The following is a 25,167-nucleotide window of genomic DNA, read 5'->3' as shown; positions in this document are numbered from 1 at the left end:
CACAGTTAAAACCAGGACGAGGATCTGCCAAGAGTACGGAGCAGCCAAGGGGAACCTGGAGGGTTTCATTCTCTCCGAAAAATGGGATTTTTTGCCTCCAAATGCTGCTCACGCCCTTATGAATTTTGGAAAAGGCAATTTCACCTCAATTTTTGCACACTATGGAGCACTTGAGCCACAAAAAGCCTCCCCATCACCACCAAGTTGGAAGTAACCCATACATTGGCTGTGTTTGATGGAAAAGAGGCCTCTCCTGGGAGGCCAGGAAGGAACAAAAATGGGGCAAAAAATCATTTTTGGTAATTATTCCAGAAAAATGTGGAACACACTTTTCCAGTTTCTAGATTAGAACAATAGTTAATGCTCAGAAAATCAACAAAACGGTGATAAAACTAAAGTAATGAATGGATGCTTCCAATCTATTATACGCAGCTGCACAAAAGAGGGAAGAAGCACACTAACTGTGGCTTGCCAAGACCCATTTGTGTAGCATGAAACTATGGCACAATGTAGCAGCCAGGCCATGGTCTGGGCCAATTTCGCTCCCAAGTTTTGGAAGTACTCTTTCCTTTGTTGTGTGTCGCTTACCAAGTGCCATGATATTTGGAATGCATGCTGTGCGCATCATATGTCAACCCTTGTACTGCTTTGGTTTGATCTCATTTCCTTCCATCCCCATTCCCGAGCCCGAACAATCTGATGAAGATTTATTTACGAGCAGCTGCAGCATTTTATTTTCAAATGTGCTGTGATCTCCACATTTAAATGCTGAGACATTAAAATACTGTTTTAAATAAGAGATGGCATTTAGTGCTAAAACTAACAGCCCTGACACTTTAATTTACTGGGGAGATGAATAACTACATAACGCTTTCCACAGAGGCCAACCGGTAAACCTCTCTAATTACTCACAAAGTGAATCGATTTCCTTTTTGTATTTATCAGCAACTGGACTGATAACTAAAGCTGTGCTTCCCGTTGCCATTTCTGCACCACTCCAAGTTGCTAGCCCTGCCAGCACCTCTAGTTTTCCGTGCATAAATTGCCACAGGAATCACACCATACTTGCAAAATGCAAGACTTGGCCATAAGTCACTGTCCTTAAAAAAAAAAAAAAAAGGAAATAGCCACTCACCAGACCTACTGAGCCACAACAGAGCTCTCTTATTATGTGAGCTGATTGAAAGCACTTACATTTAAACACAAAGAGCTCTGAATACCATAGAATTGCTCTAAATGACTTTACGATGCCTACAAAGGTGTCTCTTCAGGCCTCAAGCAAGATTCTACGTTCAACTTCCGTTAGAAGTTCCTCCAGCAGAATCACACTAGTTGTAGAAGTAGAACACTTATCTAAGCATTTTCTAGTTCCTCTTAGAATGATTTTATAGCATGCATTGGCCAGAAACCCAAGACAGCATTCATTTCAGATGAGAAAAAAACAAGGTTCCACATTACAAGAAAAACATATTATGCAAAAGTCTATGTAATAGATTCCTTACATAATATTTGCGCTTGCTCAACCAGGTCTGTCCAGTCCTAACTTACTGATTTGGTTTTTCCAGCACTTTACTCCCAGCCCCAGCCCTATAGTCTGCATTTTCCACAAGTCCTTCCCCTGCCCTCGAATCTGATCATGCCCACATTTCCGGGTACTGGTTGTTGATACCTGTTGATATATTTTAATGATGCTTTTACTCTTCTGGTTTTATTGTTTTAATTATATTGTTTATAATTAACAATAACAATATTGTTTATGTTATTGTTTTTAAATTGTGTTTTAGCTTGTAATCCTTGTTTATGCTGGGCTTGGTCCCCATGTAAACCGCCCTGAGTCCCTTCGGGGAGATGGTGACGGGATATAACAATAAAGTTGTTGTTGTTGTTACTGCATTTGCTTTTTTCCCTCATTCTAACCAATTTCCTTTTCCTTTGTGTGTCATACGTTTTATGATTAAATGTTTGTGTGTAGGGACTGATGTTAGGTAAAGCTCATGGCTTGAAAACAAGCTTTTTAAAGGTTTGGGTAAATAACAAGCAACAGTAATTAAGCCTTTTAAAACAGGCTTATCCTAAACCTTTATCGGTGGAAATGATACAGCCCAGGGAGGGTTCAATACAACCCTTGGGACTTCCACCAACCCCCTGGGGGAGAATTATGGTCAACAGTACTTTCTTTTAAAAGCTTCTACTTCAAGAATTTGCCCTCCTGCAGCCATCCTGCACACAGAGATGGCCTGGCTGTGTCTCACTTGGTTTGCTAATGAATTTGTTGTTGTGTTGGCCTTGGTCAAACTTCAGATGCACATAGCTACTAAAGCAGCAGTCTACATAAAATAACCTTCAGAAGCTAAAAGGAGGAAAATGGACCAGATACTTTTTCACATTACAAAAGTATAGAATAATGATTATATTTTAACTGTTATGAGCACAGCCTACAGAATCCTGGGACTTGAGGAAGTTCTCTGCCTGGGGATTCTAGATATTCCATTGAGAAAGAGATATCTAGAATCCCCAGGCAGGGAGCTTTCCTGGTGCCTCTGACCAAACTGCAGACCTCAGGATCCCAGAAGATGAAGTTAAAGTGGAATAAAAGTGCTAGAACTGTATAGCTGTTGTTGAGAAATCAGATTCCCAAATTATTAATTGTTATCTGTGCCTCCATCGAGATAAACTGAGCAATGGCAATTTATTAAATTTCCCTCCAAACCTGGAGGCCAATTGGCAATGATGGGCAGTGCATCCCAGCCATCCAGCCTGCAGATCTATAGTCTGCCACGACCTGTACCAATCAGGGCAACATAAATCCTTTGTTTCAAACTGCTATCAAAATGTTATAAATATTTCTGCATGTTTGCATTGGGAGTCAGTTCTTTGGAAGGCTATTGCCACCGACATCCTCTCTGGCCATTGAGAATAAAGCCTCAGATTTTGCCTTCAGCCCTTCTGTGTCCTTTGGAAGCTTGGCACCCCAGGTCCCCGAACCCACAAATTACTGGAGCTTATATCACATAACATGGTCACGGGTGAAAAGGCTCCAGGAAGCCAGAAGCCAGCACAGATAAAATATGTAAAGCATGGATATTTTAACTGTTGAGATATGACCTGATAAGGTTCTGGTCATATCACAGATCATTTCTGTCCTCACTCAGAAAGAGACATCCCAGAATAATATGCACAACTTAGAAAGGAGAAGGCGACTGTCACAGCCCCTGCCCCCCGAACCCAAAACACAAAGTTAGCCCCTCACCTTTCCTCTCGGATAAAATCTTCTGCTGAAACAATCTGCTTATTGAGCTTCTTTATTTGTTTGTAGTGAGAAAAACATTCTTTATGGTCTTGGTCAAGTTTCAGACATTCACGCACTTCACTTTTCAGACAGGAAAGAAAAATAGGAAGAGAGTCAGCCTGGTTCTGTGAACAGGACCATTGACCCAAAAGGTCCAGATATTACTCTAAGCATATTCTGTATGTGTGTACTTGTGTATAAGTGCATAGTCACATTCCCTGCCATTTATTCTCCATCCCAGAAATGGGGATAGTGAGAATAAATGGAATGTTAACAGCAATAAAGATCTCCTACAATACAAGTGCTATGCAGCTTATGGACAGATATACTTCTTAATGAGATATCTCGATGATGAAAAAACTTGTTTTCTCCAATTCAAGTGAACAGATATTTCTTGCCTCTGTTTTTCTTATTGTACTCCAGAGAAAGTGTTTGTAATTTATTTGAACAATCCTGGAGTTTATTGATTGAACACTGTGCACACACATGAAGCAAAGAGCTCTTTTAATCATTTCCCCACCTATTTTGTTCTTTCGACAGCATGGTTTACATTACTAAAGGATTGTGGCCATTTTCATAGATACCTGCAAACAAGAATCCTCCAGTTCTTGCTTGAAGGCACACACACTTTCCTGTGTATCTTTTCAGCCTTTCTCAAACTGAACTGAAGATTCCCCTAAGAGGACTCTCCCCACAATCAATACAAATGTGACATTACCTTAGAGACAGTTCGTGATCCCCAAGCTGATAGTATATAATGCTGATTTTATAGAATGCTTCAGTGTTGTCACTCTTCAATTTGGCGGCAGCTTTTAAGTCACCGACAGCTTTCCCTGGTTCTCCTTCTTTGATATAGCAATCAGCTCGAAGTTCCCGCAGCTCTGCATCCCAAACGCAAACCTTGAAAAACCAAAGCAAAAGCAAGACTTTGGTCCAAAGCTTTTTCTTTTTAATAAAGAATGTGCACTGCTGGATGTTTTCGCCTAAGAGGAGATAATGTTCGTTTGCACATGTTATCTCAGATATTACCACATCTAGTATAGCAAGAATTGGAATGTGTGGGTCTCCAGTTCTTGTACGCATCCCTCCCCAGACCAGTCAATTATGAGACATTGTGGGTGTTGTAGTCCAACAACATTTAGAGGGCCACATGTTCTCCAGCCCTGTTGTAAAGAGTATGACAGATAAGATGTATTAAATATTCTATAGATTACTAGAACCATACCTGTGTGTCAGCATGGGACCTGTACCAAAAATAACAAAAGTTTTACATTTTTAAGTGGTCATTGGGATTGTGTCCATATTTTCAGACAATATTCCACAACAGGGATTGTGTGTGTTCAAAACCACCACCACAACTCACACTACGCATGCATTACATCAATTGTAGATTTCAGCCATAGCAGAGTACATACCTAGGAGTTGTCTAGGGCTACAAGCTCAGCTAATTTGAAAGTTCATATGACATGATATTAAAAATGAGAATTTATCTTGTGAAGTTGCTCAGCTGACACCTTCAGAAATCACATTTATGTCTTCTTTGCAGTTTATATTCTGGGACTCACATTTAGAATTTCATCCAATAAACCAATAGCAGAATAGTAATCTCCCTGGAGATATGCAGATTGCGCTTGGGAATGTAGGTGCTTCATTTCATTGGATTTCATTAGCTGGGAGCGAGCTTCTGCTTGTTCTTTGTCACTTGAACTAGATTGGAGCTGTAAACAAAAGATAAACAACAACAAAAATGGTTACACCTTGAAACCTAGACGCCTGACAAGTCATTATCTTACCGCACTGAACAAGGCATAAAAATATGCCACTTAACTCCTTTGAAAAAAATGTACATAGGGAAAAATCCCTTTATTGACTCAGCAATCCAGGCAGAGTTCAGACACATATGTGGAATTCTTGTCTACCCCATTCAGTTCAATCTGTTTAAGATTGGGCAAACCCAAACAGAGAAGCTTTATATGTGTACTTCACATCATAACCACCAGTTTTCATCTGGTATTCATTTTATTTTCATTATTTTGTTCTAATTGCCATAACCATGCATCCATATTTTATGTCCTTCTGTTATTTCCTTCTTCAAAATTCTAGTAAACTCCCAGTTTAGCTGCAAATCTAGTATGGCTATTTTTTGAAGGACTATGCAAAGGCAGATATTCTGAAGCTCCCTCAGTTTACACAAGACCAATTCTGCATACCCACAGTAATTTCCCCCTTCTCCCATATAAACATATTATTCTCCAAAAACAAATTATGGCAAATAATTTCATGGAAAGAAGACGCACTTAGAAGGAAACTTACACTGGACAATAAGGCCTTTTTGGATACCATGGGTTTATGGAGGGGATTGCTGCTCTCTTTCCAATAGACCACCCAATAACTCAAGGTTAGAGGAAGAAAAAATGAATTGGATGTTGATTCTCTTATCATAGATATAAAGTAGTAAAACAATATCCATGGGAAATACATGTCTAGATTTTGTGAACAACGGATAATGCAAATCCGTAGTATGGGAGGAACAACGGAGATACCGAGAAGAGGGTACAGCTTGGACAGAAGTCCTAAATGAAGAAATGAAACTGTAGATAAGAGAAACTGCATATATCAGTTCTGAGGATATTGTGTGCTTAATCACATACAGATTCTGCAAGGAGAATAAGAAAATCAAAGTAGTTTAAATGCATTCAAAAAAGCATTGGTAGCACTGGGTTTCATCCCTGAACTACACAAGTCTCTTGTGTCATCAAGTTTTCAGACCTCAATGAGATAGGATTAGGCTAAGGGTTCCCCCCAACACACACACATTCCTATGCATGTTTCCCAAAAGGGGGTTGCCTTTACTCTTCCTCCTTGCCACTGTCTCCTCTCCTTTGATGATATAGGAATGGAATTTTGTGAGGTAACTTCCTTTTTAAAGTTGTTTTTATTGCCCTTGGCTGGCCACGTGGTTGTTCACCATTTTTCCAGTCTCTTCTGCTTTTCTTTCTACCTATGAGGATGCACATTTTTCCTCTCTCTAAGAAAATGTAGGTGCATTGACTTTTTACCCTTTTACCTCTTTAGAAAATGAGATTTAGTAAGCTAGTTAACTCCAAGACCTTTTCTATCAAGAATATATTTCTTTTACCTGAATAAATGTTTTTGAACCTAAAGTTCTGACTCTGCAATCCTGTGCCATCCTGTATAGAACAGTGGTTCTCAACCTGTGGGCCCCCAGATGTTTTGGCCTTCAAATTCCAGAAATTCTAACAACTGGTAAACTGGCTGGGACTTCTGGGAGTTGTAGGGCAAAACACCTGGAGACCCACAGGTTGAGAACCACTGATATAGAAGCTTATCCCAGGTCATCACATGTAAGTGTCTGCTGGTTATGAAGTTTGCTTCTGGTACTCTGCTATATTTATGGCAGAATGACCCCAACTGAGGGTTATTTTGAGCCTAACACCTCAGATTCCCCAACAGGTAGATGGGAGAGTGGATGGATAAACTTCACCTTAAAGCTTTGGAGACATGTCATGGGTTCCTTGTAACAGGATTTGAGCCCATGATCCTTGAAGATGAGAACCACCATGTTCCCCAGAGCATCCTTCATTATCTTCCCAAACTAATTCAGCAGGTTTTGGTAGTAGGGGACACAGAAACCCGTTGACAAAATAAAAATTTGCTGGGAGGGTCCTACTGGGTGGCTCCAGTCCTCACCTAGATCTCAGAGTGCACTGGAAATGAAAAGGGTCTGATTATTAAGGCCAAATTACATGCTATTTGCCTCTAATGGCCAAACAGGCTTCAGGAGACATAATTGTCAAAAGCAAAACAATTATGTACATTATAGGAGAAAGGCAAATGATGTGTTTTATACTGAACATGGTCTGTTGAATTTTTAAAAAGAGAATTACACTTGGGTAAGAAGCTGAAATAGAAATTTCTTTCATTTATTGTGAGAGAAAATGAGTAACAATGAAATGTCACTAAGTAGTTTCATGATGACTCCCTCATGCTATGAATAAAATATTAAAAATTACAAGACTTTGCCTATCAGGGTGAAGGTCTGGCCTTTCAAAGAAATGTTGTGAAGCAGTTACAAATTCTAGAATGGAAACCATTTCCTTGCCTCCAATGTTGTGTATCCTATTGAAGACAAGAAAGAAACCAAAGCTACCTGAAGTTGTATTATCTAAGGAACAAAATGGGCAAAACTGACATTATTGTTGTTTTTGACCAATATTTTTTAACAGTCAGGAAGCATCAGGTATTGCCATGCTTGTTTTATACTTTTATATATTCAATCCCATATATTTTACCCATGAATCTGCTCACCAATCACAAACAGGTTACTTTTGCCTCTATACCATGATTAATATATTTATGTATTGCACTTGTACAAATAATAAATGATTATAGAGCCTTCTCCCACATGCAAAGCTCACATCCTTAAAAGGAGTCTTTATTATTTCCATTTATGTAAATATATTTATCATGATTACAGAAACACTTGTATGCTAACAAGAAAACAAACAAGGTTATGAATCTTCTTTACTCCCTGTACTGCTCAAATACAAACCAGTGCTACCATCAAGAGAAGAAGAAATAAAGGGAGGATAAAGATAAATAGGACAAGAAATAGGGTTCCAAAAATTCATAGCAGCTCACTTCTTAAGTCTCAGTGATAGAACCGGTCTAACTGACAACCTGGTGTGACTGTCAAGGTGAGACAAGAATCCAGAATAAACTATTTTGTTGATGGCAAACTCCCTCCAAGGAGTGTGGACTAGATTCATTTGTGCTATCATGTACTATCAGCTGCTACGTCAGTCAATCCAACAGGCTTTGAGAAAATGTACTGTTTTTATGCCTCACTTTTCTAATGAATGAGTTTTAAATTGTTCTTAATCTTACAGACAGTATAACAACATTTTAACAATAGCTTATTCTTCTATCTGTTTTTCATCTGTATTGGTTTTAATAACTAAATTACTCAGAAGAATTTGTCGGCAAAAACATAACAAAACCATTCTCAGACCAGTATCTCCACCTATGCAAAACTACATTATTCATCATTCCCAGCCAAGATAAAAATTATTATTAATGACATCTTCATTTCCATTTGCCTTAATGGACCTAAAAACAGAATTATAGTGCTCTGGATCCAAACTGGTATTTGTAATTTTAAAATAAATAACCTTTTCATCTGATATTATTTGCAGATATCAGGGGAGAGGGGAGACATGATATGTTTAACATCAGAGAGTGGAGCTACTTGACATGGATTTCTCCTTTCCTCATATTGTATGAAACAACGGGTGCAAAAACAATGCCTAAACCGCAGCTATCAAAAACAGGTTGCAAAAGAAAAACCATAGTTGGTGCATAATATGGAATCCTGGAGATTCATCCCAAAAATTAACTTTCTCTAACTTTGAGGTTATGATGAGAGAAATTGCGGCCACAATTCAGCAACAAGGAACACCTTCTAGCCTTGATTGTTTATACGAGTGTATTGTTATTATGCAATATAAAGAATTCTTATCTCTATCAGCAATACTAATATTTGTACCATGTATGGGATTCTAGGTTTTTAGGAGTCTCTTGCTTCTCTCTGGAAATTTATTCTTTTCTTTAAAAAGCCATACTATGAAATTATTGCCATGATCATCAAAAGTTTGTAAACTTAAGCTTTTGGGCCATAAAAATAATGATGGTAGCAAAAGTTATGGCTATAAAAATATACTGCAGTGACCTCCCCTAAAGCAAGATAATGTAGGTGATAAAAAAAACATTCAGTACAGCTTAATTAGTGGTTTAACACCAGTATAAAACAGATGAGATGCAAATGGTCAAAATGCTTTTAAAGGAGATTTGTGTGCACAATTCATCTTAGCTTTATGAATTTACTTTGCTTTCTTAAGCCAAAAACACTGCTACATGCATTGAATTTTACAGTTTGTCACACTGAGCTTTATCAGCTTGCATCTCCAGTCGGCATGCTTCTGAGGTTCAAGATGGGTAATTTATCCATCTTTATAGCTAACACATTTTATAACCCACAGTGCAATGTTTTTTGTAAGATCCATAATACAAAACCAGGCACAATAGAAGTTGTTTAATCAAATTCTGAAAGAAGAGTCCTTAGAAAAATAGATAATTTAAAGGAAACAGAAGCAACATTTTATTTGATAATACATTCTGCACTGTTTTATAAATTCAATTAAAATTTAGAACAAGGGCTTAATATGAAAAATAAACATATAAACAATGTAAAACCCTATTAGTAGAAATAGTATTTATACCCTGCTTTTTCTTTGCCAAAGAAGACTCAAAGCGACTAACATTAAAAACATAATGTTTGAATTAACACCTAATATATAGACATTTTAAAATAGAATTAAACATAGAAAAATTAAACATATATAGTTAAAACCAATAAAACCATTAAACAGATCTACGTTGCACACAAACGTACACATGCACATATCTATATATCACTACCTATATCTAAAAGAACAGCCCTTACAGCTTGGACCAAATGTTTTCTTCTCACATTGACAACTCTTGGCATTCACATTTCGTGGTGCTTTTGTATCTGCTTGTGGGTTTCCTACAGATACGTGTTTGGCTACCATAAATAGGTTCAGGTTCTGACATAGCATGACTTGTTTTATGTCAGTAAGTTCACATTATGCTACTGCATTATACTTTTCAAAGAGACCTGGTTGACCAACGGGAGAAGAAAAAGTAGACTAGACAGGCATTTGGTCCAAGCTGTAAGGGATATTCTAGAGATAATGATATATAGATGTGTGTATGTGTAAAGGGAGGGAAGGGGTGTTCTTAAGTAATCTGTGCATATTAAGTATGAGGAACACCTATGTGACCAACATTTTCCCCAATTCCTTATGAGACCCAGCTAAGGAAGTTGGAGACCAAAAAAAAAAAAAATGGTGGGAATGGCATTTGGTTATCTACTCCTGTTGATTAGCTGCTATTAAAACAGATCATGTGACACCCATTCAACTGACCACTTGATGGTCATCCAGTCACATGTGAATGAGCCCTAAAATGAACTAAACCGAAAACAGTTAAGTAGCAACTGGTCTAACTCATACTATTATGATATATGTGTCACAAAAATGCTTTTGTCATTTGATCGCACCTGTAATGGATTCATCAGTTTTATTAATACAATCACCGTTATAACTTTGCTGTCTGGTTACAGTTGGTTATTGGAAACACCTGCTAAGCCCTAGTTAATCTCAAAATTTCCCATGTAAACTTGGACATGGAACCAGTCCTACGAGAAGTTCTATTCACAATGCTGCTAAAAGGTTAGGCTCTCTGGGCATTTGGACTGGTCCTTTGAACCACCATGGTTACCTTACGCTAAAGGGAATATAAAAGGGATTCATGGTTTTGCTGCATCACATCCTTCTCAACTCAGGCCCCTTCCACACAACTGTATAAAATCCCACATTATCTGATTTGGACTGAGTTATATGACAGTGTTGATTTAGATAACCCAGTTCAAAGCAGATATTGTGGATCATCTGCCTTGATTTTCTGAGTTATATGGCTGTGTGGAAGAGCCCTAAGTGTGTGATACAGTTTGTGATAGATGCTGCTCTTGGGGTACTATAAAGTCATTGCATGTAATATTGGTTCCTGTGGTCTGAACATCTGTCTAACTCTGGTATGTGTAGCCTGAGGAAGACAATATTTTTGTTTTAACTGTTTGCCACATAATTCCTCAGCTGCTGATTCATGTGTTAAATATTTATCCACTATCACTGGCTTTGTAATGAAACCTCCCTTTCTTTAAAAAAATGGTAGTGGGTTGTTATTTAGGTATTGCTAAGGTACTAAATCCTTCACTTGACTGCTTGTTCACATGCCACTGTTCTAATATTGTACAGGCAGTCTCTGGGTTACAAACATCCAACTTATATCCAACTCCTAGATACAAACAGGCATGAGACAATAGGAAGTGAGAGGAAATCTATCCCTAGGAAGGAAAATTTACTCCTGGAAGAGTTATCATTGGGGGAAAGGGTCTCCAACTGAAGCTTTATCACCACAACAACCCAAAATGTTCAAAATCTAGTTGGGAAGGGGACAGAAAGTGAGGTGAAATAACAATAACAACAACAAGAAATCTAGATCTAGGTCTAGGGAAGTAATGCTACCCCTCTATTCTGCTTTGGTTAGACCACACCTGGAATATTGTGTCCAATTCTGGGCACCACAATTCAAGAGAGATATTGACAAGCTGGAATGTGTCCAGAGGAGGGCGACTAAAATGATAAAGGGTCTGGAGAACAAGCCCTATGAGGAGCGGCTTAGGGAACTGGGCATGTTTAGCCTGAAGAAGAGAAGGCTGAGAGGAGATATGATAGCCATGCATAAATATGTGAGAGGAAGCCACAGGGAGGAGGGAGCAAGCTTGTTTTCTGCTTCCTTGCAGACTAGGACACGGAACAATGGCTTCAAACTACAAGAGAGGAGATTTCATCTGAACATAAGGAAGAACTTCCTGACTGTGAGAGCCGTTCAGCAGTGGAACTCTCTGCCCCGGAGTGTGGTGGAGGCTCCTTCTTTGGAAGCTTTTGAACAGAGGCTGGATGGCCATCTGTCAGGGGTGATTTGAATGCAATATTCCTGCTTCTTGGCAGGGGGTTGGACTGGATGGCCCATGAGGTCTCTTCCAACTCTTTGATTCTATGGTTCTATGAAATCTTTATTTATATCCTGCTTTTCTCTCTCATGGGACCCAAAGCAGCTTACGACATATTAAAATCATGTAAACAGCAATCGAAATACATTGATAAGAAGTATAAAAATCTTCTGAACAGGAGCAGAGACAACAAACTAAACATTACAGAGGCATTCACCTTTCCTATGCTATCCAAAACTTTTAAAAAATGGAATTACATTTTTTAAATGTACCTGTTCTGACTTACATACAACTTACAAACAAACCTACAGTTGTAACCGGGTGGCTGCCTGTATCTCTGATTCTAGGGATCAGTGGGTGAAAAATGGCTCTTGAATATCTTGAGCTGTACAGAGTGGATCTGAGTTTTTCTAGTCCACTGTGAGTACACATTGTATTGTGGTGCAATGGTTCCATTCTGAGAAACAACGTATCACTGGAAGTCTCTGGTGTGCTGGATGGATCTGGGAGGACCAAACAGGCCCATGCAACCATGACCATGATAACCATGCAGAAAGTGCAAAGAAAAAGACCTTCTGCGTCACCAAAACATAAAGACATGGGAGTGCTCCCTGCAGGCACTGAGAAACCCATTCATCTGAGTCTGGAGCAGCCATCAGAGCAGTTTTCTGGAATCCAGCTCAGATACAACAACATGGTATTTAGGAAGAGAGTGCAGCAACAAAGTCTAAGCACCCTTCACCTCAAGTGTAAAGACACCGGGGCCTAAAGAGGACACTACTGTAATTTTTAAAAAATGTAAAGGAACAGAAGAAAACCTTTATAGTTTTCTGAAAACCTATGATTCTGTGAACTGAGGCCATGAAACTGAAAACCTATTTGAAAATAAAAATATCAGATACAGTAAATCTCAGAGACTGCAGTGGAATATAAGAGAAACAATGATCCTGTAAGCAAGCATATTGTTGCCATGGATATAGGTTTAAATGCCACAAAGAAAGCAGACACACTGAACAAATATGTCTCTGTCTTGAAAAAGGCATACTATAAAGAAATTGAGTTCAGAAGTGGAGGTTTCTCAAGCATTTTAAAATCCCAACTTAAATACAAATCACATTATTTCTCAGAGTCCACTCCATTCTGGGCAACCTAACTGCAAATCAAAAGCATAAATATTCATAGTCTTATAAAATAAATAAAATACATTTTTTAAAAAAATGTAACCATATACATTCCACATTAGTAGTGTATATATTCAATTTACGAAGGAAGTAGCTCTCAAGTATTGTCTTTGCTGGCCTCTAGTGGAACAACACAAAATGGCCAATGTGCTTTCCATCATAGCTCAACAGAAATTCTTATCCTTCAAGAGTTTGAGAACGTGGGACACAAATGGGGAAAACTATAGTTGTGTGAGACTTTCTGGGTGTTCAAAAATACAGCTATATGTCCAAGATTCTGGGCACCATTTTAATTCCCCCCAAATTCCTCCAGTATTTAGAGTTGATGTATTTGGGGGGGGGGGGTGTATGAATGGTTATTAGAGTTGTAATTAGTGGTGTATTGGGGTATATTAGGGTGTATTGGTGACATATTAGAGGCTTATTACTGTATTAGGGATGTATTAGTAGTGTAAGTGATTAAGTGTGTATTGGTAGCATATTAGAGGTGTATTAGAGCTGTTGTTAGTGCATCCTGGGAGCTAGTTCACAGCCAGAAGATGCTCCCTCCTCTGGTTAATTTGAGGTTGGACACTTATGTTCCATCCAAAGCAAAGGCACTTACCAACGATCCCCACTCATCATTTCAATATGTATATTGCCTTTATTTCCTTCTGGAGACCAGTTGGCAAAGTGTAGAATTACTAAAACAAGCCTATTTCAGAAGCCACTTAGAAAAAACTCATTCATTACGATGGAGACTGCAAACAAGATATCAGAAGGAGACTAGGACTTGGAAGAGCAGCTATGGAGAAACTAGACAAGATCTGAAAAGTGTAATATATATCAATGAATATGAAAGTTAGGATTGTTTATGGCACCATGTTTCCAATTTCAATATATAGTTGTGAGAGCTGAACAGTGAAATAAATCGAACAGGAAGAGGATAAACTTATTTGAAATGTGGTGCAGCACAAGAGTTTGATAAATATCTTGGGCTGCTAACAGACAACCAAATACATGAATGGGCCCTAGAACAAATAAGAGACTGAACTCTCCCTAGAAGCCAAGACGACTACATTGAGGCTTTCATATTTGGACAGATCACAGGAAGACATGACTCACAAGAAAAGATACCAATGCTTGGTAAGGTAAAAGGCAGGAGGAAAAGAGAAAGATCACATTCTAGATGGATGGAATCAGTCAAGGAAGCCACGGCCCCAAAGTCTGTGGGAAATTGCTGACTTGGAGCTCTTTCAATCATGGGGTTGTCATATGTCTGAGTCAATTTCATGACAGTCAACAAGCACGAAAATAAATAAATAAATAAATAGGCAGAGGAAGCAGTAACAGTTTGTTATTTATACTGAAAGGCAAAGATAAGCAGATGTTAGACTTGGAGGATTTGTTGTTTTTTATTATTAAAACCCATACCCCAGCTCCAACAGAAGTAATACAATCGCTCAGCAGAGCTGGCATACACATCAAATGGAAGAAGACAAGGGCATCTCTGAGCACATGTTCAACCCTGGAACCTACTTTACAGCACCAAAAAAAAAAGTGCACAGAAAAATCAGTAGGGGACAGGTATTGAACACAGGAGGATTTACTTCTGAATACAAGTGATAAGCCTGCAATGTTACTTCTTCTATTTACCACTTCTTTTCCACTGATTTAAGGTGTTTCAGTCTGGAAAACATCACACACAGCCATTCCCACAGCCTGAGGATTACTCTAGTCTCAACACTAGACAAAAAGGTGGGTCTTATCATTATGTAAATCTGGGGAACTCAACACCACACAAAGAAGTCATCCAAACAGCATTAGCCTGTACTTGTTTCAGCATGTGTCTGCAATATCTTATTTTGATTATGTCATTTCAGACACTTCTAACTTACCACTCTTTGAAAATCCTCTTCTGCTTCGTCAAACTTTCCTTGCTTCAACAGCAGGTGCCCTCGTTGAAGTCTTGCCTAGAGTGAAGGAAACAGTTCTGGAATATGAAAATAGTCAATGCACTGCAGTAGTTCATAGCGACAAATGAAGACCAGGGTTAGAGTAAAAGTGTTGAAACTCCAACATTGCCAACAAGCTGACTGGGGCCTCTTCTACACTGCCATATAAAATCCAGATTATCTGCTTTGAACTGGATTATATCGCAGTGTAGGCTTATTTAATCCAGATTAAAGTAGATATTGTGGATTATCTACTTTGATTATCTGGATTATATGGCAGTGCTGAAGGGGCTGTCATTATCTCTCAGCTTGCACTACCTCACATTGTGAATATAACATGGCAGGGAAAAAGAACCACATAATCATCGTGAATTCCTTGGAAATAAATCAATGGAGTCCTTAAACCCAATACAACCCCTCTATCTGCAGGAGTTACATTCCAGAACTTACTGTAGAAGCAGGAAATTGTAGATAATAGCGAACTCACTTGAAACAAGTGACTTCTGCCACTGTGCCTTCAAGATTGACCCTGGACCTTCCACACAGCCCAGAATATCCCAGGGTGACCTAACTGCAGAATATCAAGGCAGAAAATTCCACAATACCTGCTTTGAAGCTATGAACTGAGTTATTTGAGTCCACACTACCATATATTCCAGTTCAAAGCAGATAATGTTGAATTTTATTCAGCTGTGTGGAAGGGGCCTTCGTTGCAGCTCTGGTAGAAGCACAGCACTGTAGGACCTAGCAAATTTGTAGAGAGGGCATATTTTGTAAGTTTTAGGTGGCAGTCCTACAGGCATGGTGGTAATACTGAACAAGCAGCAATATATTTGGTTCTCCTTTGTTTGTTTTTATTAAAAACTATCAAGGTTTTCCACCTGCACTTTTTTCATCCTTGCCCCTGACCCCATAGCATTTACACATCTCTATCACATTGCTGCAAACATGAGCAGTTTCAAAAACTGCCTTATTAAAAGGATTTACAAGTAGCCATAAGCATTTACGGGTTCGGTATCTAAAAATATCTTCATATTTCTTCAAACTCTATTTTTACAGAAATATGAGATTGCAAAAAAGGAGTGACTCTTTTCACTAAATTTTTTCTGGAGATGTAATGTAACTTTTGGTTGTGGCTCAAGCCAACTTGCAAACTGTGCAGATTATTCTCAACGGCCCTAATTACAATTCTGTAATTATCTAATGCAAGGGTGGGAGCCATGAAGCCCTCCAGATAGTACTGGATTCCAAAGTCTTAACACACCCAAATGTGAGGGATGATTTGAGTTGCAATCCAATAATATCTGGAAGGCTGAGCGATTTCCACTTTTTATCTAAAGAGATACTCTTCTTTAATGATTCACCAACCCAATAACCAAGTGTCAACATGCAATGCAAATTTAGCACCACTGTTTTCACAATGGTTAGTTACTCTCCCCAAGCTATTAACAGCCTGTTTTCTGAATGCTTTGATTCACTACTCCCAAGCAGCTAAAATAGCAATGTTATTATTTATACAGTTAAATCAACATTTACATCTTGGCCACAGCGATCAACACTTTGTATTAAGAATATTATAAAGTTTTGTCAAAGGCTTTCATGGCCAGAATCACTCGGTTGTTGTGAGTTTTCTGGGCTGTATGGCCATGCTCCAGAAGCGCCTGCATCTATGGCAGGCATCCTCAGAGGTTGTGAGGTCTGTTGGAAACTAGGAAAAGGGGGTTTATATATCTGTGGAATGCCCAGGGTAATTACCTCCCAACAAAGGATTCCCCCAGGCAGTAAGCAGTCACACCTTGAAAACTGCTAGCCATTAAATGCTAATCAAGCTGGCCAACAGACAAGAGTTCTTTCTCCCACTCTGGACATTCCACAGATATATAAACCCTATTTTCCTAGTTTCCAACAGACCTCACAACCTCCAAGGTTGCCTGCCATAGATGCAGGAGAGAAACGTCACGAGAGAATGCTTCCGGAGCATGGCCATACAGCCCAGAAAATTCACAACAACCCAAAAATATTATAATCTGAAATAGATACTTAAGAAGCCAACCATTCCAGCTATTACATAAATTATGATGAACTTCCATTTCTACTTCACTTGCACTAATTTCTAGTTAAATAGAAAATACCCACATTGAAATCCTCTCTTTGTTTCAGACTCAATTGCAACTCCATGCCGCTATGAAAACATGAATATATTTCACAGTAATCACAGCCACACTATTCCATCAGGTGCTGAATTAAGTTTCTGAAAAGACTGTCTCCCCTGCTGATGCACCTTTTTGTATTCCACAATTGCAAAAATTTCACTCTACACTGAACCTGTCCAAGTTATACGATAATGAAAGTTTTCTATTGGATTATACCACTTACTGGGGGGGGGGGGGAGAGAACGAAGAGGCTCCCATTTAAAAGGCAACATAAAAACAGAGACGAAAAACCATTTTCATTCACCCTGAAGGAAACTTTGGAAAGCGCTGCTTACCGATGTGAAATCCTGCTTTAATTCAACCACCTTGCTTAAGTCACGAATGGCAGCTTTAGATTTGCCCATGGCTAAATAGACTGTGGCTCTTCTGTAATACGCAAGGTAGTTATCAGAGTCCCCTTCTGCAAGTGAAGAAGTAGCAATCAGAACATCGCCTCCAGCCAGCCAAAGCTTTGGATACGACAAAGCAAGCAATAAAGGAGGAATAATGGCACCGCGACCAGAATCTTTAAGCAGTTTCACATCAACATTTAATTAACTGAAGGAGTATTTCCGCAGGACAGCAACACTTTACCACAGCACACATTGGCATGTATGAACTCAAATGTAAATTTCCAAAATCACAGGCATGCGGCAGCGTCCAGCTACCTAGGTTATTCTTGCAGGCTTCAAAAGGTGAGCGTTGAAGTGCTTTCCAGCTGTGGAGTAATGTCGAGCCTCCTGCACGCTAAAGCTTTTTATCTCAAAAGGCAGGCTCGCATTTGGAGGGCTGTTTTACATTTCCATCCCTAGCTCCCGCGTCTCCCCTTTGCGGAAGGCCACTTAATCATTTCACTCAAGATTGGCCACCGAAGGATCCTCTAAGCATCCCCACTAATTCTGCTGATGCAGCAAGCTTTTAAAAGGCCACAGCAAACTGAAAACAGGTAGCCCGTCTTCCTCTTTATTCCTGGATCAAAAAAGGAGAACAGTATGGGGCTGTAAATAGGATGAAACACACAACAAGAATGCCTTGCAAGGATGGCTTGTCAAAAGTTCCAACTGAGTGCTTCTATTCAGTGCTTAAACTCTGCAGCAAGAGAGACATTAATGGCCTTCAGTGGAACCGCCAGAAAGAGGCCAGACCCTTTCCACCTTCCTTTGCCCAACAGTGGTTGTGTGGGTGTTTGTGATCAGACGTTGCTCATCTGCCAACATTGTAAAAGATTTGGATTTGTGTCTTTGGCAGCCTTTTGAGGAGGCCATGGCTAACATTTGAACTAAAAATCCAAGAAAATAGATCATGGGAATGCTGCCATTGGTAGGAAAGATACTAGCTGGATCTACACCGCCTTATATCCCAGGATCTGATCCCATATTATCTTTTTATCCCAGGTTATCTGGCAGTGTAGATTCACATAATCCAATTAAAAGTGGATTATCCGGGATCAGGGGCCGTGGTGGTCCAGCGCAGAACTTGTTGACTGAAAGGTCAGCGGTTTGAATCTGCAGAGCGGGGTGAGCTTCTGTCATTAGCCCCAGCTTCTGCCAAACTAGCAGTTTGAAAACATGTAAACATGTAAACATGAGTAGATCAACAGGTACCACTCAGGCAGGAGGTTAATGGCGCTCAATGCAGTCATGCTGACCACATGACTTTGGAGGCGTCTATTGACAACAACAGTTCTTCGGCTTAGAAATGGAGATGAGCACCATGCCTTAGAGTCAGACACAACTCGACTTAATGTCAAGGGGAAATCAATCTGGGATCAGATCCTGGGATATAGGGCAGTGTAGATCCAGCCACTTTATCTCATAGAAATACTTATGAGAATTGAATACTTAATTCAATTTTTTAAAGTGGAGTTCTGCCCCTGCAATGCAAGTTTCCTTTTCCCTTCTCTCATAGTTCCAGACATGTACACAAGGGTCCTCTCTGAAGCGGATCAGTGAGACATCGAAGAGGCAAAGGGAATTGGGGCATTCCATCGACATAATGTTATCTGTTCCAAACTACTGGATACAATCCTTTGTGTGACAAAGAGTTGTTCTAATCAAGCTTTTCACTCATTTCCTGTGAATCCATTGTTAAAAATCCCTGCATCCCTATGGCCTATCACAGGGATAGGGAACATGTGGCCTGCCAGATGTTGGACTGCAATTTTTCACCACTGACTGTGTTGGCTAGGTTTAATGGGAGTCAGAGGGTATCAACATCTGGAATGCAACAAATTTCTCACACCAGCCTCAATGTAATTCGCTTTAATTAATCACAAGCATGCATAATTGAAACAACCAAATGTTCCTTCACTGCTTACTCTTGATTCTTCATCCCTTTCTGTTTTTTTTCGGGGAGGTGTTGTCTTTTACTCTATTTTAGACTGCAAGTTCTTGCGATATTGAGCTGCAGGACACTTTGTGCTCTCTAAAACAGTAACAGGGGTTCTTGTGGTCTCCCATTTGGTGTGAGACCAAACATCTCACCTTGTCCTGGCCAGCATAACCAATAGCGAGGCATCATGGGAGTTGCTGTCCAATAACATCTTGGGGAGGGGGGATGTTCCCCATACATACATACATACATACATACATACTTAAGATATAAGAGCCATGTAAAAGAATCTTGAAAATATCACATAATAAATAACAGTGAAGAAAATATGCTACGTTTGGTCTGAAGTAAAACTATATGGCATTTCTGCTATGTAGACAGACAAGTTTTATCACATATTCCCATTTTGCATAGTTGTATCCCGTCCTTCTCACCCCCGAGGGGGGACTCAGGGAAGCTTATTTATTATCTTATTCTGTTATTATAATTATTTTTATTACATTTATTATTTTACTCCATTTATTATTATTATTATTATTATTATTATTACATTTATTAGTACATTTATTATTTCACTCTATTATTATTGTTATTAATAAATTTCTGTTATTTTACTCTATTATTATTTTATTACATTTATTTTACTCTCTCTATTGTTCCTTTATTGAAGGATACATAAGCACATTTACATTGATGAAGATTAGAATAATGATTTAATCAGAGTTGGACAGTCTTATCTTAAATTACAGTTTTACATAAATATTCAAAAACATTTAACCTATGGATGCCTAAATTAATCTAATTGTATTGGTATCTATGTATTTTTATTTTGAAATTTACAAGTAGCTGTTGCATTTCCCACCCTCGGCTTATACTTGAGTCAGTACATTTTCTCGGTTTTTTGTGGTAAAATTAGGTGCCTCAGCTTATATTCAAGTCAGCTTATGCTAAAGTATATACAGTACTTTCTGCTAATACCTCAGTCCTCAAGCTAAACTCATTGAAGTATTCACCCTTAGCAGAAAAGAAAATTTTAGTCAGATACACTGAAAAACTGCTGATTCTGGAATAGGAAACACCAGCAGAGCCTCAGCAGTTACTCTCTGCCAAAGGTTTAGAGTCTGTGATTACAGGCTACTGCATACTATCCATCACTCCTACCATCTCTTTACATCTAAAAGAAAGCCAAAACTTCTGATCACATGTTTAAAAACAGTTCACAGTTGAGAACCACAAGGTTATTTTTTTGGTGCACAAAGATGGATACACTTGTGCATCAGCTCAGTAAATTGGCAGGACCAGGCGTGGATTTTAACAGATATAGTTAAGAACAACTCTCAATATGACAGTAGCGTGAAGCAAAGCTTCACAGACAAAAGCGCTTATCAGCAGTGTTCCAGGAGCATCCTTATCAAAGGGGCAGAAGAGGGGAGGGTTGCAAATGATTGAAAAAGAGATAATATTCCTCAAGTAGAAAAAGCCAAACATGAATTATGTTCCTTGCCACTGCAATGGTGTGGCATTAAGAAAAAAGGTCTTTTTACATGTTTTGCTGCCACCCAAAGAATATGTTTCAGTCCCAAAATTAAACTTCTCCTATGTATGAATTTCTGCCGCTTAAAATGAAACCATTTTGAAACGTTGAGATAAGCTGTAGGAAGGGACAATGTACACAGTTTCATGTGAAGAGTATTTGCCATTGAGGCAGACATCCTCCCAAAAAAACAACTTGGATGTTTTCTTCCTCCTCTCCTGTACAGTGTTCAGTTTCAATGCATCTATCATACTTGTCTTTCTTAAATAGGAGTTGCTACAATGTTCAAACTGGGAAATTGCAATTTAAAAAATATTAATGATGAGCAAAAGGGATGGCAAACAGGGAACTGGAACAGAATACAATTTTGGGTTCAACAGTACCTGTAGAGCAGGAATCGGCATGCTTCGGTCCTCCAGGTGTTTTAGACTTCAACTCCCACATTTCCTAACAGCTAGAGCTGAAGCCCTAAACATCTGGAGGGCCGAAGTTTGCCCATGCCTGTTCTAGAGTTTATCTTGATGGGGAGGGACAAAGCATAGATTGCATTTCGGTTACAAATGCATGGGTATGGGATACTTGGTTTGACTGTATTGCATATGAAAAATACATTTTGGCATTATTATCAATTGCAAGTTGGACATAACACAGCAATGTCATGCTGCAGAAGAGAAGCATTAATAGAATCGCAGTTTCCAAGTCACGGGAAATAACAGTCTTGATAGTCAAGGTGGTTCAGCAATTGCTGCAGAATTCAAAGAGGGACGAATGGAGGGTAAAAGGGAGAAATGTGCCAAGAGGAAGGCACATCAAGCCAACCCTGACCAGGACCGCCTTTCATCTGGAAACTGATGTCCTCACTGTGGAAGGACATGCAGATCAAGAATAGGGCTCCACAGTCTCTTACGAACCCATGGCCAAGACACAACATTTGGAGGGCCATCACACTCGGACAACGAGAGATCGCCTAAGTAAGTAAAGAGGTGGTGGAGTTTCCTTCCCTGGACATCTTCAGAGATGGTAGAGAGCTACTTTCTGGAGATGTCCAGTTGGAGACCCTCTGCTGAAAAGAGGGTTGAACTCGACACCCCTTTCCGATTCTATGACTAGGCTGCAATAAAACATGTATTAGTGGCATTCTTTGGATATACACACCTATGGCAGCATGGAAATGAGACAATGCATCTGCTAGCTGCCCAGCTGCCAAGAGTTTCTTTCCCATTTCAAGTTGTTTCTCTACCTCTGCGTTAATCCCACATTCGGCTCCTGAAAGAAGAAAAAATAGACTGACGTATGAGAAATTGATCTGTGAACAATTTATTTGAATTAATTGAGATGACACCACAAAGTTATCAAAAGAACCTAAGAAAAAAGTTAAAAGATTAGAACTTTTCCCCCCAAAACTGATAAGCTCCCCCCTTCCAGGGTTCCTGTCTATCAAGCTTTAAAGTAATGGCAGAAATTGGATATGTGTCCAGTACACAAAAAATAGTGTTCATTTGGGAAGGAGACTGTAGGATAGTGGCAGAAGGTTCCAAATCAGTTACTTCTATCTCTATTAAAATAGAATGTGTTATACTTTTTGAACTCCCACAGTGAAGGGATGAAGCAAATTTAGATATTTTGAGGTGGACAGATTAAAGTGCCACTATATGTGTGGGACTCTTGGTGAGGCAGCAGGTTAAACTGTTGAACTGCTGAACTTGCTGACCAAAAGATTGGTGGTCCACACTTCCCATTGAAATACTAAGTTTATATTTGTTGGAATTGTTCTTCATTTTAATTACTATGTTGTTTTTAAATGTTTTTTTTGCATTACAAATAAGATATGTGCAGTGTGCATAGGAATTCATTCATGTTTTTTTTTCCAAATTTTAAATTATAATTCGGCCCTCCAACCGTTTGAGGGACTGTGACCTGGCCCTCTGTTTAAAAAGTTTGAGGACCCCTGTTTTATCTGGTCAGTTGTAATAGTTTTAAAGGGAAAAAATGTCCAGTGTTATAAACAATGTCGTTTGATTTAGCTCATTTGGCTGAAATATCACATTCAAATACATGCAAAGCTTTCTGTGGAAAATTATGTTATTGGTATATTTGTAATAATGTAAAGATAATATCATATATTTCCTTTATATATAACTACAAATGATGACATCTGAAAGAACGCAAGTATCTAAAAAGAGCTGTCTCTCATATACCTCCTATCAACTGTTTAATTTTCTTGTGCTAATGATTGTTGTACCTTCAGCTTCACTCAGCCACTCTCTGAATGTTGTATAAGATCCATTTCAAGCTCAGGAAAAAGGATTCTGTACAACTAGTTCAACATTTTATTTCATTTCAGGACATACTGTAAATCTGTGGGTACATGCAACTTATCACATTTTGTCCTATGACCATACTTGTGACTGACTGGGAAGCAAGAATTTCGGTGAAATAAAAGCAAGATTAGCAGTGCCTTCATTTGTTTGCCTATTCCTCTGAGCATGAGGGTTTGTTAAATACTTGTTTCCTTAGAAACATAACCTCTAGTTCATATACAACATTCAGCCCATTTAACATGATTGATTACAGTACAACAACCCAGATAAAGATGTGTGTATTTATGTATGTGTGTGCATATATATATAGGCACATATACACACATATGTAAATATATACATATACACATGCATATATAGTGAAGAACATTTTCCATAGAAAAAATATAACATCAGAACATTTTCCAGAAAATGTCTGTTTTGGAGATACTCTCCCACTCAGTTTGCACATTAACACGGTGCGGATGACACCTTCCTTTACCATTATTATTATTATACCTAGTCAGTTGTCCCTAGATTCTTCTAATATTTCATCCATGATCCTTCACTGCCACCTACTTAGAAGCAAATCTCATTTAACTGAATGGACACATTATAACATTGCACTGTTACTGTTTCTTCCTGTTAACAAAATGGCCCAAGTTCAAAACATAGGCACAGGAGACAAAGGATGCATCTACACCAGGCATGGGCAAACCCAGTCCCCTGGGCCGGATGGGGCCCCTTGTGCTCTTTCCTCTGGCCCTCATCTGCCTTGGCCCTCCTCTTAGCCTGTGGACGCGGACAGCTAATCAGAGACAGCTAATCACCTCTCAACGAAAGATTCTCCCAGGCACTAACAAGCCACATAAAAAAAAATGCCATGCCATCAAATGCTAATCAAGGTGGCCAATTGAAACATTCACACCTAGCTCCAGCAGACAAGAGTTCTTTCTCCCACCCTGGACATTCCACAGATATATAAACCCAATTTTCCTAGTTCCAACAGACCTCACAAACTCTGAGGATGCTTGCAATAGATGCAGGTGAAACTTAAGGAGAGAATGCTTCTAGAACATGGCCATATAGCCCAAAAAACCTACAACAACCCACTGATACAACTGTTCCCGGAGGGTGAGAGGGGGCAGGAGGCGGGTAAAACTTATTGATATAAGTAGTATGGAGATAGAAAGGTCAAGGGAATAGGATATATCAAAACAAAGGAGAATTTAATGGAAAATCGTTGTCTGTTTATTTCTTCTGACTTTTTAGTGATGTGATCTTGAATTGTGATATTATACATTATTGTTGTTTATTTGTTCAGTCACTTCTGACTGTTCATGACCTCATGAACCAGCCCACACTAGAGCACTCCCTGTCGGCCATCACCACCCCCAGCTCCTTCAAGGTCAGTCCAGTCACTTCAAGGATGCCATCCATCCATCTTGCCCTTGGTCGGCCCCTCTTCCTTTTACCTTCCACTTTCCCCAGCATCCTTGTCTTCTCTAAGCTTTCCTTTCTTCTCATGATGTGGCCAAAGTACTTCATCTTTGCCTCTAATATCCTTCTCTCCAATGAGCAGTCGGGCTTTATTTCCTGGAGTATGGACTGGTTGGACCTTCTTGTGATCCAAGGCACACTCAGAATTTTCCTCCAACACCACAGTTCAATAGCATCTATCTTCCTTTGCTCAGCCTTCCTTATGGTCCAGCTCTTACATCCATAGGTT

The 25,167-nt window shown here is 39.1% G+C and overlaps 1 protein-coding gene across 1 annotated transcript in view; it reads right to left on the bottom strand.

Annotated features, from left to right (window-relative positions):
• The window catches only part of DNAJC3 (DnaJ heat shock protein family (Hsp40) member C3), a 40,687-nt gene that overhangs the window by 10,182 nt on the left and 5,338 nt on the right, over positions 1 to 25,167 (bottom strand). The window contains exons 2-7 of the mRNA XM_060769486.2: positions 22,294 to 22,404; positions 17,570 to 17,694; positions 15,025 to 15,099; positions 4,855 to 5,007; positions 4,008 to 4,189; positions 3,251 to 3,370 (exon numbers count right to left, since the gene is read on the bottom strand). Of these exons, the coding sequence (XP_060625469.2) occupies positions 3,251 to 3,370; positions 4,008 to 4,189; positions 4,855 to 5,007; positions 15,025 to 15,099; positions 17,570 to 17,694; positions 22,294 to 22,404 (766 nt within the window). The remainder of the gene's footprint in view (positions 1 to 3,250; positions 3,371 to 4,007; positions 4,190 to 4,854; positions 5,008 to 15,024; positions 15,100 to 17,569; positions 17,695 to 22,293; positions 22,405 to 25,167) is intronic.

This window comes from Anolis sagrei, chromosome 3 (assembly GCF_037176765.1).
Source record: "Anolis sagrei isolate rAnoSag1 chromosome 3, rAnoSag1.mat, whole genome shotgun sequence".
NCBI lineage: Eukaryota > Metazoa > Chordata > Lepidosauria > Squamata > Dactyloidae > Anolis > Anolis sagrei.
The sequence above is the reverse complement of the archived record's forward strand: the minus strand, read 5'-3'. Positions and strand labels throughout refer to the sequence as shown.